Genomic DNA, 12,315 nt, shown 5'->3' on the forward strand with positions numbered 1-12,315 from the left:
GTGCTGTCAGTATGCTGAGGACACCCAAATGTATTTCTCTATGCCTTCAATAACAGCCTCAGCTAAGGACAGTGTGTCTCCTCTGAATGAATGCTTGGAGGCGGTAATGGGCTGGATGAGGAAAAACAAACTGAAGCGGAATCCAGACAAAACAGAGGTGCTTGCTGTCAAGGGCTCTGAGATGTGTCAACCAGTTCTGGATGGGGCTACACTTCCCCTCAAAGACTGTGTTCGCAGTTTGGGGGTGCTCCTGGATCCGTCGCTCCAAATGACAGCCCAGATAGATGCGACGGCCAAGAGTGCCTCCTATCAGCTTTGGCTGATACGCCAGCTGCGCCCCTTCTTAGAGTCAGAAGACCTAAAGACAGTAGTGCACGCGCTGGTAACCTCAAGGCCCGACTTCTGCAATGCGCTCTACATAGGGCTACCATTGTACCTAGTTCGGAAACTTCAACTAGTTCAAAATATGGCAGCCAGGTTGGTCACCGGTACACCTAGGGGTGACCACATTACACCAACATTAAAATCACTCCACTGGCTGCCAATTAGTTTCCAGGCAAAGTACAAAGTGTTGGTCATTACCTTTAAAGCCCTAAATGGTTTGGGTCCAGGTTACCTGCGGGATCGCCTTCTCTCATACAGTCCGCCCCGCACACTCAGGTCCTCTGGGGTGAACTTACTTCAGTCCGCTAAAACTAGGCTGACATCAGTTTCCCAGAGGACCTTTTCTTCTGTCGCCCCCAGATTGTGGAACGGCCTGCTGGAGGAGATTCGTAAAATTAACTCTCTGTGTGATTTTAAGGCAGCTTTAAAGACTAGCCTTTTCGGGCAGGCCTATCCAGATCAACGTAAAATCAAGAATTTTCATTATTATTATTTATTATTTATTTATATAGTACCATCAATGTACATGGTGCTGTACAGAGTAAAACAGTAAATAGCAAGACTCTGCCGCATAGGCTTACATTCTAATAAAATCATAATGAAACAATAAGGGGGGGAAGAGAATGCAAACAGGCACAGGGTAGGGTAAGCAGGCACAGGGTAGGGTAAAACTAACAGTATAAAGTCTGCACAACATCAAGTTTTAAAAGCTTTAGGAAAAAGAAAAGTTTTTTTTTTTTTAAGATGTATTGATTCCTGTTCTAATGTTGTTCCCCGCCTCGATCCAAAGGGAGAGGCGGGTAAGAAATTATTATTATTATTATTATTATTATTATTATTATTATTATTATTATTATTATTAGATCTGTGGCATCCGTTGAAGCAGTTGCCTGCTTCCACTATGGACATGGCTGGTTGTTTGGTTGACTTTCGCCATGGCTGCTTAGGGAGAGGACAGTGTTTCTCCACTTTTCACTGAATGGCTCTTCCTGCTTGCTGTCTCTCCCAGGCTCACTCTCCGCATTGTCACACCGGAAGAAGAATTCTTCCTTTTGACCAAAGAACCACAATCACGAGTAAGTGGGTGGCTGTTTGCATTGACTGGAGACCCCGTGAGATGATCCAGCAGCTACACTTTGTTCTCCACTTGGAAAACAGGGCGGGGGTGGGGGTGAATTGGTATCAAAAATGGGTATATGGGGTGTGTGGGTGTGTGATCTATTTTATTTATTTTGTTTTATTTATTACATTTTTATACCGCCAAATAGCCGAAGCTCTCTGGGCGGTTCACAACAATTAAAACCATGAAGAGCATAAAAACAACCAACAATTTAAAAACGCAAATACAAAATACAATATAAAAAGCACAACCACACAAGCACAACCAGGATAAAACCACACAGCAAAATTTGATATAGGTTAAACTATGAGATTAAAACAGCAAAGTTTAAATTTTTGTTAAATTAAGTGTTAAAATACTGAGAAAATAAAAACTTCAGCTGCCGACGGAAGGAAAACCGTGTAGGCGCCAAGTGAATCTCTCTGGGGAGCTCATTCCACAGCCGGGGTGCCACAGCGGAGAAAGCCCTGCTCCTAGTAGCCACCTGCCTCACTTCCTTTGGCAGGGGCTCACGGAGAAGGACCCCTGTGGATGATCTTAAGGTCCGGGCAGGTACATATGGGAGGAGGCGTTCCTTCAGATAGCCTGGTCCCAATCTGAACCCTGCCTCCTCCTCGCCTCGCCTCCTTCCCTGTTATCTATTACTTTCGGTCAGGTGCAGGCAAACCCATATTTTCCATATGCTTTGGACTATAGCTCACATCATCTGTAACCATTGGCCATGCTGACTAGGGTTGATGGTTGGTGGATCCAGATTAAAGCTGGATCTATTGCACTGATGGAGGTGGATTTCCCCAGCCCTCCTTCCCACAACCCCCCACCCCACCCCCACCACCCCACCCTTGACCATTATACACAGACAGTCATGAGAACGGGATGAGCTGCTGAATGGGATGAGCTGTGGCAGGAGGAGGGATCCTCCAAAATCGGGTGGAGGCACCTTGAACAGGTGGATCCCTTCCTGGCTCCAACCCCTGGAGGGAACCAAGTTGCTTGTCCCTGATTTTGGGACTTTGCTTCCCAACTTAGCCTTCTTCTGGTATCAGAGCTGGATAGGGCACCATTGTCCAGGCCAGAGCAAGAGCCAGGTGAACAAGCAGGTTGCCATGGTGAAGAGGAGAAGCAACCCCAGGGGGCCCTTGTGAGTGGGCCCCTACTGCGGCGTGGGCCCTCGGCACGTGCCCAACCATGCCCACCTTTGAAACTGGCTCTGGGTCGACTTCACTGGCAGGCCTTAGGTGTCAAAGCGGGCTTCAAACCTTCTTGATCTATGAATGGCCCAGACCTAGGACTCTGTGCTTGCCACCTTCTATCAATCGCTGTGGAGCGATGGCGAAGCGGCTGTGGGTGACGCGAAATCTGGCGCTGGCAACTGACGTCTTCATAGCGATGCTCCTCTTTCTCTCATGCAGGCCGTGTGGCAGTGGAAGCTGAAACGGGCGGTGTGCCAGGCTTTGGACGGGAAGAGAGATTTCCCCTTGTGGGGCAAGGCTGGCGAGGGGAGAGAGCCGCCCGTCTGCCGCTTCGCCACGTTCACTTTCAGGGGCGAGGGAAGGCTCAAGAACGCGGCCTACGAAGGAGAGTGGTGTTTGGGTAAACCACACGGCAAGTAAGTCTCCAGCCACGTTCACATTTTCTGGGTGTGTCCCCCCCCCCCCCACTCTCCGACCTCTTTCCTTCCCTTTTACCACAACTCTAATTTAACAAAAACTGGAATGGAGCACAGTAGGAATGCACGAATCTCTCCACTTCGCTTTCTCCCGCATTCCGATTTTAGAAATCTCTACTTTTTTCTCTCCCAAATGTGAAAAGTGTTGTGGGCAAATTCTGATCAAAAATGAGGTGAAACAAAAGCCCCACCTCCAGTCTGCACCAGCCGAAGTCAATAAGTACTGTTTGGTTGTTTTTGGAAATGTGGTATAAAAATGCAGTCATTTCAACTAGCCAATCAATCAATCAATCAATCAATCAATACACTTGAAAATAAGCTTGATGAAATTTCAAAAGCCAGAGGTTCTGTGCAAGATATTCATTAGTTGGGATATTAGCCTAATTTCTTCTGCCACCCCCAGACTGTGGAATGGCCTGCCGGAGGAGATTCATCGCCTTCATGCTTTCTTTGAGTTTAAGATAGCCGTAAAGACTAGTTTCTTCCGGCAGACCTACCCAGATGAATTTTAAACCTAAGAATTTTAAGACGCTGTGATTGTTATTTTAATATTGTATTGGTTTTATATGTTCTTTTAACCAGTTTTATGTATTATATTGTATTTAATGTTGTTCCCCGCCTCAATCCAGAGGGAGAGGTGGATTATTATTATTATTATTATTATTATTATTATTTGCATATTTATCATCTGTATATTGTCTGCATTATGTTGAACTTGTGCAGCTGCTGTCTCAGTTAAAAACCAGGAGCTGCTTCACTGTAACGGGTTTCTTCGCTTTGCAGGGGGACGCTGATGTGGCCTGATGGTCGGAACTATGTCGGCGACTTCAAAGAAGGCTTGGAACACGGGTGAGAAATGACGCTTTGCGGGGAACCACGGCTTCCTTGTCGAGAGCTTTTCCGTGGGACGCGCAGCTGATGCGCGCATGCGCCCCTGGGCCCAAATGCCGCATGCAAAGAGTCTTCTTAACCCTACGTGCAATCAAGATGGTGCTGTGCGGCGTCATGCCAACGGCCATGTACGCACCGGTCACGTGGGAAGGGGGGACGAGTCACAGGGACACAGAGGTGAGGCAGACCACGCGTGTGTAGTGCTCTGGGCCTGATCTGGAGATGGAAAGGGAAAAAATGACAGAGGCATTAATTCCCCTTCAAAGGTCATGCCAGGCCATTCTAAGCTCTAAAAACTGGGCAGTGGAATCCTGGGATGAAGCGGGTTTTAGAAGATTCCCTTGTTTATGGAGGACGCCACCAGATCCTTCTGTGTTTGTGCGAGTGTGTGATGATTGTGTGTGTGTGTGTGTGCATGAGAGCAGGGAAGCATGGAGAAGTACATCAGTGCATCTCTGGATTTGTGGCTTCCTGCCCAGATAGATCATGGGTCCTTGATCCAGTGGAGGCTGGTGGCTCCAATTTCAAAGGGGCTGTGAATCCATTCTGCATTTCGGTCAAAACTATCCAAAGCTCTAAAGGAATTATCCAAGGTGCTGGATCCCATCCCTAAAATAGGTTCGGCGCCTTGGATAGCTCCTTTGAATGGTTCTGACTGAAACCCAGAATGGATTCAGAGTCCCGTTGAAGCTGGAGCCACCAACCTCCACTGTCTGGACCTCTGCAGTAAGGAAATGGGGATCTTTTGCAGGTGACGGTATGTCGCCACGGCACGTCCTCCCAGGTGGATCTTCTACAGCTGACTCTTCTTCCTGATTGCAGGTTTGGCATCTGCCTCGTCCCTCGTGGGTCTGAGGACCGCTACGACTGTTACAAGAGCCACTGGCGGGAAGGCCAAAGGAGCGGCTACGGGATTTGCGAGTAAGCAGACCTTGCAGAACAGCTGCATTGGAAAAGGCGCCCCTGCCTCCTTCACAACCCGAGGCCCACTGGGGGATTAGCAATTAGCCACCAGCCGCCATTCCAGCAGGCTGCAACAGGAGCAGATGAGATATGGACCAGGGCCATTCCTTTTCCCTCCACTTCCCCTTTTCCTCTACTGTCGTGTCTTTTCAGATTGTCAACTTGCAGGCAGGGAGGGTCCTGTTTTATCGCTTGCATGTAAGCCGTTTTGGCTGAAGACTGGGATAAAGATGCTTTAAATGAATAATAAGAATTTGTAATGGGGGTCGGCCAGATGAACCCTGAGTGCCCCACGCACTGGAGATTACACTAGTTGATCCTAAATCCTACTGAGACAGCAGTTGTTCCATCAGGCTGCAGCAGAGCAAGATGGGAAACAGGACCAAAGACAAGCTCCATTGGGTTCCCCCTCTCCCTCACCTGTTTCCAGCTGACCGTTATCACAGCTACTACTTAACATTAAGAATTGATGCCTGAGTTTGCTCTTCTCATAGAATCATAGAATAGCAGAGTTGGAAGGGGCCTACAAGGCCATTGAGTCCAACCCCCTGCTCAATGCAGGAATCCACCCTAAAGCATCCTGTCCAGCTGCCTCTTGAAGGCCTCTAGGGTGGCAGAGCCCACCACCTCCCTAGGTAACAGATTCCATTGTCATACTTCTCTAACAGTCAGGAAGTTTTTCCTGATGTCCAGCTGGAATCCGGCTTCCTTTATCTTAAACCCGTTATTTCCTCTTCCCTTCACATTTTTTCCCTTTTGTGTTGTGTCTTTTAGATTTTAAGGCTGCAGGCAGGGATTATTTTGGGGGCCTTTTTGGCTGAAGAGCGGCATTTTAAAAAAGCCTTAATAAATTAATCACACATAATAAGGAAAGCTCGGAGGATGGCAAGAAGAGAGAGGGCTTTTTCAGTGGTGGCCCCCTAATTAAGGAACAATCTCCTGGACGAGGCTCACCCAGCACCAACATTGTTATCTTTTCAGCGCCAGGTCAAGACTTTTCACTTCTCCCAGGCATTTAACAGCATATGTTGAGGTTTTTAACTGACCACAGAACGGTTGTTTTAAATGGATATTGTCTTCAATACCTTTTAAAAAATTATATCGGTTTTTAATGTTCAATGTTTTAATCTTTGTAAACTGCCCAGAGTGCTTTGGCTATGGGGCTGTTTTTAAATGTAGAATCATGGAATAGCAGAGTTGGAAGGGGCCTATAAGGCCATCGAGTCCAACCCCCTGCTCAGTGCAGGAATCCACCCTAAAGCAGATGGTTGTCCAGCTGCTTCTTGAATGCCTTTAGTGTGGGAGAGCCCACAACCTCCCTAGGGAACTGATTCCATTGTTGTTCTGCTCTAACAGTCAGGAAGTTTTTCCTGATGTCCAGCCGGAATCTGGCTTCCTGTAACTTGAGCCCATGATTCCGTGTCCTGCACTCTGGGATGATTTATAAGTGTAATGAATGTAATAAATAAGTTAAAAATAAAATAATAAAACTGGGTTACACTGCCCAGGGGATGAATAAAGTTCTATTAGCCTAGTTAAATAATGGGAAGGAAATACCCGGCTGGGGTTTACAGGGATGCTGATACCTTCCCTTTCAACAAGGCAATGTTAATTTGAAGAGGGAAAGTAGATGATGATGATGATGGATGATGATTTTACAAAGCAGAGATTCCACGTCATGTGCATTTCTCTCAGGTATGGCAATGAGATGGTTTACAAAGGATACTTCAAGGAGAACGTACGTCAAGGTTTTGGCATCTTGGACAACCCTTCAACCACTGACCACCCGTTTAAGTACACAGGGCACTGGGGGAATGACAAGAAAAGTGGCTACGGCATTTGGGATGACAGGGAGAGGTAAGGAAGGCCAAACACACGGGGTAGTGACTTCTTTTTATTTTTATTCTTTTAAACCACCGCAGGTCAAGGAGGGTTACACTGAGAGGCTGTGGAAATAATCATCATATTAGTTATAAGCATGTTGATAATCAAAATAATATTAAAATCATAGAATCATAGAAAAGTAGAGTTGGAAGGGTCCTATAAGGCCATCTAGTCCAACCCCCTGCTCAATGCAGGAATCCACCTTGCAGCATCCCTGACAGATAGTTGTCCAGCTGCCTCTAGTGTGGGAGAGCCCACAACCTCCCTAGGTAACTGATTCCATTGTCGTACTGCTCTAACAGTCAGGACGTTCTTCCTGATGTCCAACCGGAATCTGGCTTCCTGTAACTTGAGCCCGTTGTTCCGTGTCCTGCACTCTGGGAGGATCAAGAAGAGATCCTGGCCCTCCTCTGTGACAACCTTTCATGTCTTTGAAGAGTGCTATCATGTCTCCCCTCCATCTTCTCTTCTCCAGGCTAAACATGCCCAGTTCTTTCAGTTTCTCCTCATAGGGTTTTGTTTCCAGACCCCTGATCATCCTGGTTGCCCTCCTCTGAACACGCTCCAGCTTGTCTGAATCCTCCTTGAATTGTGGAGCCCCTGACATCACCATAACATTGTTAATAATAATCTCAATATTAATCATCCTAATATAGATATATTCCACCTGAGAGCCCACTTAGATTTTCCCCGTTATTGTCCTTGCCTACATGTAGAGATGGAGCCAATGAAAAGCAGACCACGAGGTCCTGCTGTGGAGTTTGCCATTATTCTGCTTTCGCCTTTGTGGGCGGGCAGCAGTGTTGCCAGTGGGCGGCGCTGGCCAAAGGGCTGAGTCACCCCTTTTCTTTTTCCACCACCCCATTTTCCTGCCTCTCCCACTCCCTTTTTGCCCAATGGGCTGCCCAGGAACGGACAGATCCCTTTTGCCAAAGAAGCCAGTGTGGTGTAGTGGCTAAGATGTTGGACTGGGAGTCGGGAGATCCGGGTTCTAGTCCCCACTCGGCCATGGAAACCCACTGGGTGACTTTGGGCCAGTCACAGACTCTCAGCCCAACCTACCTCACAAGGTTGTTGTTGTGAGGATAACGTGGAGAGGAGGAGGATTATGTATGCGTCCTTGGGTTCCTTGGAGGAAAAAAGGCGGGATATGAATGTAATAAATAAAATAAATAAATAAACTTATTGTCCTTTTGAAATTGGGCCGAAATTGGGCCCGCGTGCAGTCCCACCTCTGTTTTACACCAGGGTAAAGGGAAATGTGGAATGCAGAAACAGTCCTTCAGAACTTCCTGCATGTACTGTGAAAAATAGCTGCTCCTTAAAGCATTTACCCAAGGCTTGGTGCTGGGGGTGAACCTTCTCAGCCGTCCCTGCGATGCTCATGGTCTCCTTGCAGCAGGCCAACGTCCGGTGAAACGGAAGACTGATCTCCCCTTCCCCACTTGCTGTGTTTCAGAGGGGAGAGGTACGTCGGGATGTGGCATGAGGACCAGAGACACGGGCCAGGCGTTGTGGTCATGCAGTCCGGCGCGTGCTACCAGAGGACTTTCCACATGGATAAAATGGTGGTAAGTGGAGGCAAAGGGTCGTCAGCAGGAGAACTTTCTGAGCTCTGCTGCAGGCTACCGTCATGTCTGTAAGTGTGCAGGGAGGGTCTCTTCTTATTTAGCCTTTGTTCAATGCTTGCAGTGGTCAAAGCGCTTCACATAAGGAATCTTTGAGAACATGAGAAGAGCCCTGCTGGATCAGACCAAGGGTCCATCTAGTCCAGCACTCTGTTCACACAGTGGCCAACTAGCTCTCAACTAGGAACCCACAATCAGGACTTGAGTGCAACAGAACCCTCCCACCCAGGTTCCCCAGCAACTGGTGCACACAGGCTTACTGCCTCGAATACTGAAGACAGCACACAACCATCAGGGCTAGTAGCCATGGATAGCCTTCGCCTCCAGGAATTTATCCAACCGCCTTTTAAAGCCATCCAGATTGGTGGCCATCACCACATCTTGTGGTAGTGAATTCCATAGTTTAACTATGCACTGTGTGAGGTAGCCCATCATCATCATTCATAATAATGATAATAATAATAATGGCCATGAGTCTTGATGGAGGCATGCCTGGGCAGATGGCGCCCCCTGATTAGTTGCCATCCACCCAAGCAGAAGGCCTGGAGGCCAGTGGCCACTGAAAACCCCACGCCCTCCCTCTTCATCAAGATTAGCCACTGCCACCCCATTGCAGAGAAAAGCTGGGGTTCTTCCCTCCGTCCCTCCTCATTACTTTTTTTATGTAAACAGTACAGTGTCCACAAGAAAACACAACATGCAAATGAAAATGAAAAACTGAATCGCTGATATTCACACACCCCACCCCACCCCCTGTTTGGTAAACTCCTAAAGCTTTTAAAACTTGATGCTGTTTGGACTTTATACTGTTAGTTTTACCCTACCCTGTGCCTGTTTACCCTCCCCAGTGCCTGTTTGCATTCTCTTCCCCTCCTTATCGCTTTCCTATGATTTTAATAGAATGTAAGCCTATGCGGCAGGGTTTTGCTATTTACTGTTTTACTCTGTACAGCACCATGTACATAGATGGTGCTATATAAATAATAATAATAATAATAATAATAATAATAATAATAATAATAATAATAATAATATAATGCTATTAATATTTATATTGTGCTGTCTGTGTACATGGTGGTTTACCAAGAACAGCTATGACAGATCCCTGCCCCAAGGGGCATACAATCGAAAACAGACACAGGAAAAGTAGCTAAGGAAGGGGTAACTGGAAGTGAGGGTTAGCAGGAGAATAATAATAATAATAATAATAATAATAATAATAATAATAATAATAATAATAATAATATGACAACGACAACATAGTTATTTATTTATTTCCCACCTCTCCCTCCGGATCGAGGCGGGGAACAACATTAGATGCAAATACCATAAATTACATAAAACTGATTAAAAACATATAAAACTGATACAATATTAAAATAACAGTCAAACGTCTTAAAATTCATCTGGGTAGGCCTGCCGGAAGAGATTTGGTAATTACTTCTTTGCACATACTTTGACTTGCTGAGCCGAAGACAGCCTGTTGCCCCCTTGCTGCCCTCTGGGTGTTTTGGACTACAGTCCCCAAAATTCCTGACCATTGGCCAATGTTGTCTGGGGTTAATGGGAGTTGACGTCCCAAACATCTGGGGGGGCACCAGGTTGGGGAAGGCTGAACAGGCTCCCTGGAAAAGATGGGTTTTGAGGAGGGACTTTTGGGGGGTTGGGACTGAGAGAAAAGTATGTTTAAGGCTACTTAGTGCTCAATCCTAGGCATGTTTAGAGAGAAAAAAAGTCCTACAGTTATAGGACTTTCCCCCCTGTCTAAACGTGCCTAGGATTGCGCCCTTAGTGAGTTCAAGGTTGAGGTGAGATTTGAACAAGCAGAATTTCACTTTTCTCTTCCTTTTTCGAAGGAGCGTGTTTCTGTCCTTACAGCTACAAAGACATGCTTGAAAGTGCACGGGCATGGCCCACCCAATCTCACAAGCCAGAAGGCCAGCTGAACTAAGATGATCTAGGTTGGGTGCCTTCCCATGCCTGGCAAAACTGGAATCCCTTGTGCCAAAAGATACAGATGGCAAAAGAGCTATGCAAGTTTGCATGGTTCGCGTATCCAGGGTGGAGGATTCCGCTCAGCTTCTAGAACAGACAAACCTAGGATATTCACTTATAATGCGTTATAATGCGAAGTAGAGTTTTTACTGAGCTTTGTGCTACTTGTTTTTCCCCCTCCCCATTCCCCTTGTCCTGTGATCTGTAGGGATCTGGGATCCTTCTCCTGGAAGATGATTCCATCTACGAGGGAAATTTCACGAGAGACTTGACTTTTGTCGGAAAGGTGAATGTGGACTTCGTGTGCGCAGAACATAAGCCGAGCCCTGCTGGATCAAACCAAGGGCCCATCTAGTCCAGTGTTCTGTTCACACAGCTGCCAGCGAGCTGTTGACCAGGGAGCAACAAGCAGGGCATGAGTGCACCAGTACCCTTCCGGTCCTGGGTTCAGGTTCTGTGGATGGAAATTGATAGATCACATTTGCGTCTGGGATTCTTGCGCTGCTGGGAATGTGTTCTTAGGACCATGCTTAAAAGGGCTGTGCAGAGCGGCTCCGCTCTGAGATTCGGAGTGGAGTTCTGATGAGGCCCTTCTCCACTCCGATTTTCAAAGCAGCTCTGTTTCTCCACACCGTTGAGCTCCATTCCGTTTTCGGATAACCACTTCATTATAGTCTATGGGAATTAACAAAAATGTTTACAGCTCCGTCATTTTTAAAGACAAAGAGATGAAACTTGGCACCAAGATAGCTCTTAAGTAGGGCTTTAGCCATGCCAAGGTTGAACTAGATCTGTTCATGCCTTGATTTTTAGGAATTTTAAAAATTTGACAGCTGTGAAAGTTTGACAGTGTCAGCCGCTTCATTATAGCCCATAGAAATTAACAAAAATGCTTACATCTCCATCCTTTTTAAAGATAAAGAGATGAAACTTGGCCCCAAGATAGCTCATAAGTAGGGCTGTAGCTGTGCCAAGTTTGAACCAGATCTGTTCATCTCTTGGGCACATCTCTGCTCTGCAGGTATCGGAGAGTATTAAAACCGTCCCCGAAGTGCACTGCAATATTGGAGCTCCAACAGAGCTCTGATGGACCTTAGGATTTTCAGAGCAGAGCGCACACCCCTAATGCTTAAGAGGACTCCAAGTAGTGGAGGCTGGTGGCTCCTATTCTAGTGGGGCTATGAATCCGGTGCTGAACTCTATCCCCTCAAAATAGGTTCAGGACCATGGTTAGCTTCTTTAGAGTTCTGTCCGGTTCTGACTGAAACCCGGAATGGATTCACAGCCCTGCCGGGATTGGAGCCACCAGACTCCACTGCCTGGATTGGTTTTGGTATTAACGTGAGCTTTCTGGATGGTTTTAGGGAAAGTTGACATTCCCCAACGGCTTCACTCTGGAGGGCACATTCAGCAACAAATCGAGCCAAGGGCTACAGACACAAGGGATCCTGAACACCTCTGGAGAGCAGCTAGATGACACAACAACCAAACTGTAAGTCCAGAGGTTTTGGACATCTGTCAGCCCAAAGCCAGAGTCTGTTTCGGAGAAGCGCAGAAGGAGGTGGCCTTCCTCTGATGGGCAGGGCCAAAGGCAAAAGGGGCGGGGCCAACTGTAAAGGGGGCGGGGCTGAAGGCAAAAGGCCGGACAAACAGCAAACGCTGGGGGTTTATCAAGGCCCTGCCAGGCCACCGTACCCTGGGATGCAACCTGTGCAGGCTTGTTGCAAGTACAGTGGAGATAACGTATACTTTGGAAGCACCTTTGAATGCTTTGGGGGTGG

At 47.1% G+C, this 12,315-nt stretch overlaps 1 protein-coding gene across 1 annotated transcript in view; it reads left to right on the plus strand.

Annotated features, from left to right (window-relative positions):
- Positions 1-12,315, plus strand: part of ALS2CL (ALS2 C-terminal like) — a 77,069-nt gene that overhangs the window by 43,519 nt on the left and 21,235 nt on the right. Inside the window, exons 9-16 of the mRNA XM_063122674.1 lie at positions 1,394-1,460; positions 2,917-3,113; positions 3,957-4,022; positions 4,887-4,985; positions 6,723-6,884; positions 8,371-8,482; positions 10,743-10,820; positions 11,899-12,026. Coding sequence (XP_062978744.1) covers positions 1,394-1,460; positions 2,917-3,113; positions 3,957-4,022; positions 4,887-4,985; positions 6,723-6,884; positions 8,371-8,482; positions 10,743-10,820; positions 11,899-12,026 — 909 coding nt within the window. The remainder of the gene's footprint in view (positions 1-1,393; positions 1,461-2,916; positions 3,114-3,956; positions 4,023-4,886; positions 4,986-6,722; positions 6,885-8,370; positions 8,483-10,742; positions 10,821-11,898; positions 12,027-12,315) is intronic.

This window comes from Elgaria multicarinata, chromosome 1, assembly GCF_023053635.1.
Source record: "Elgaria multicarinata webbii isolate HBS135686 ecotype San Diego chromosome 1, rElgMul1.1.pri, whole genome shotgun sequence".
NCBI lineage: Eukaryota > Metazoa > Chordata > Lepidosauria > Squamata > Anguidae > Elgaria > Elgaria multicarinata.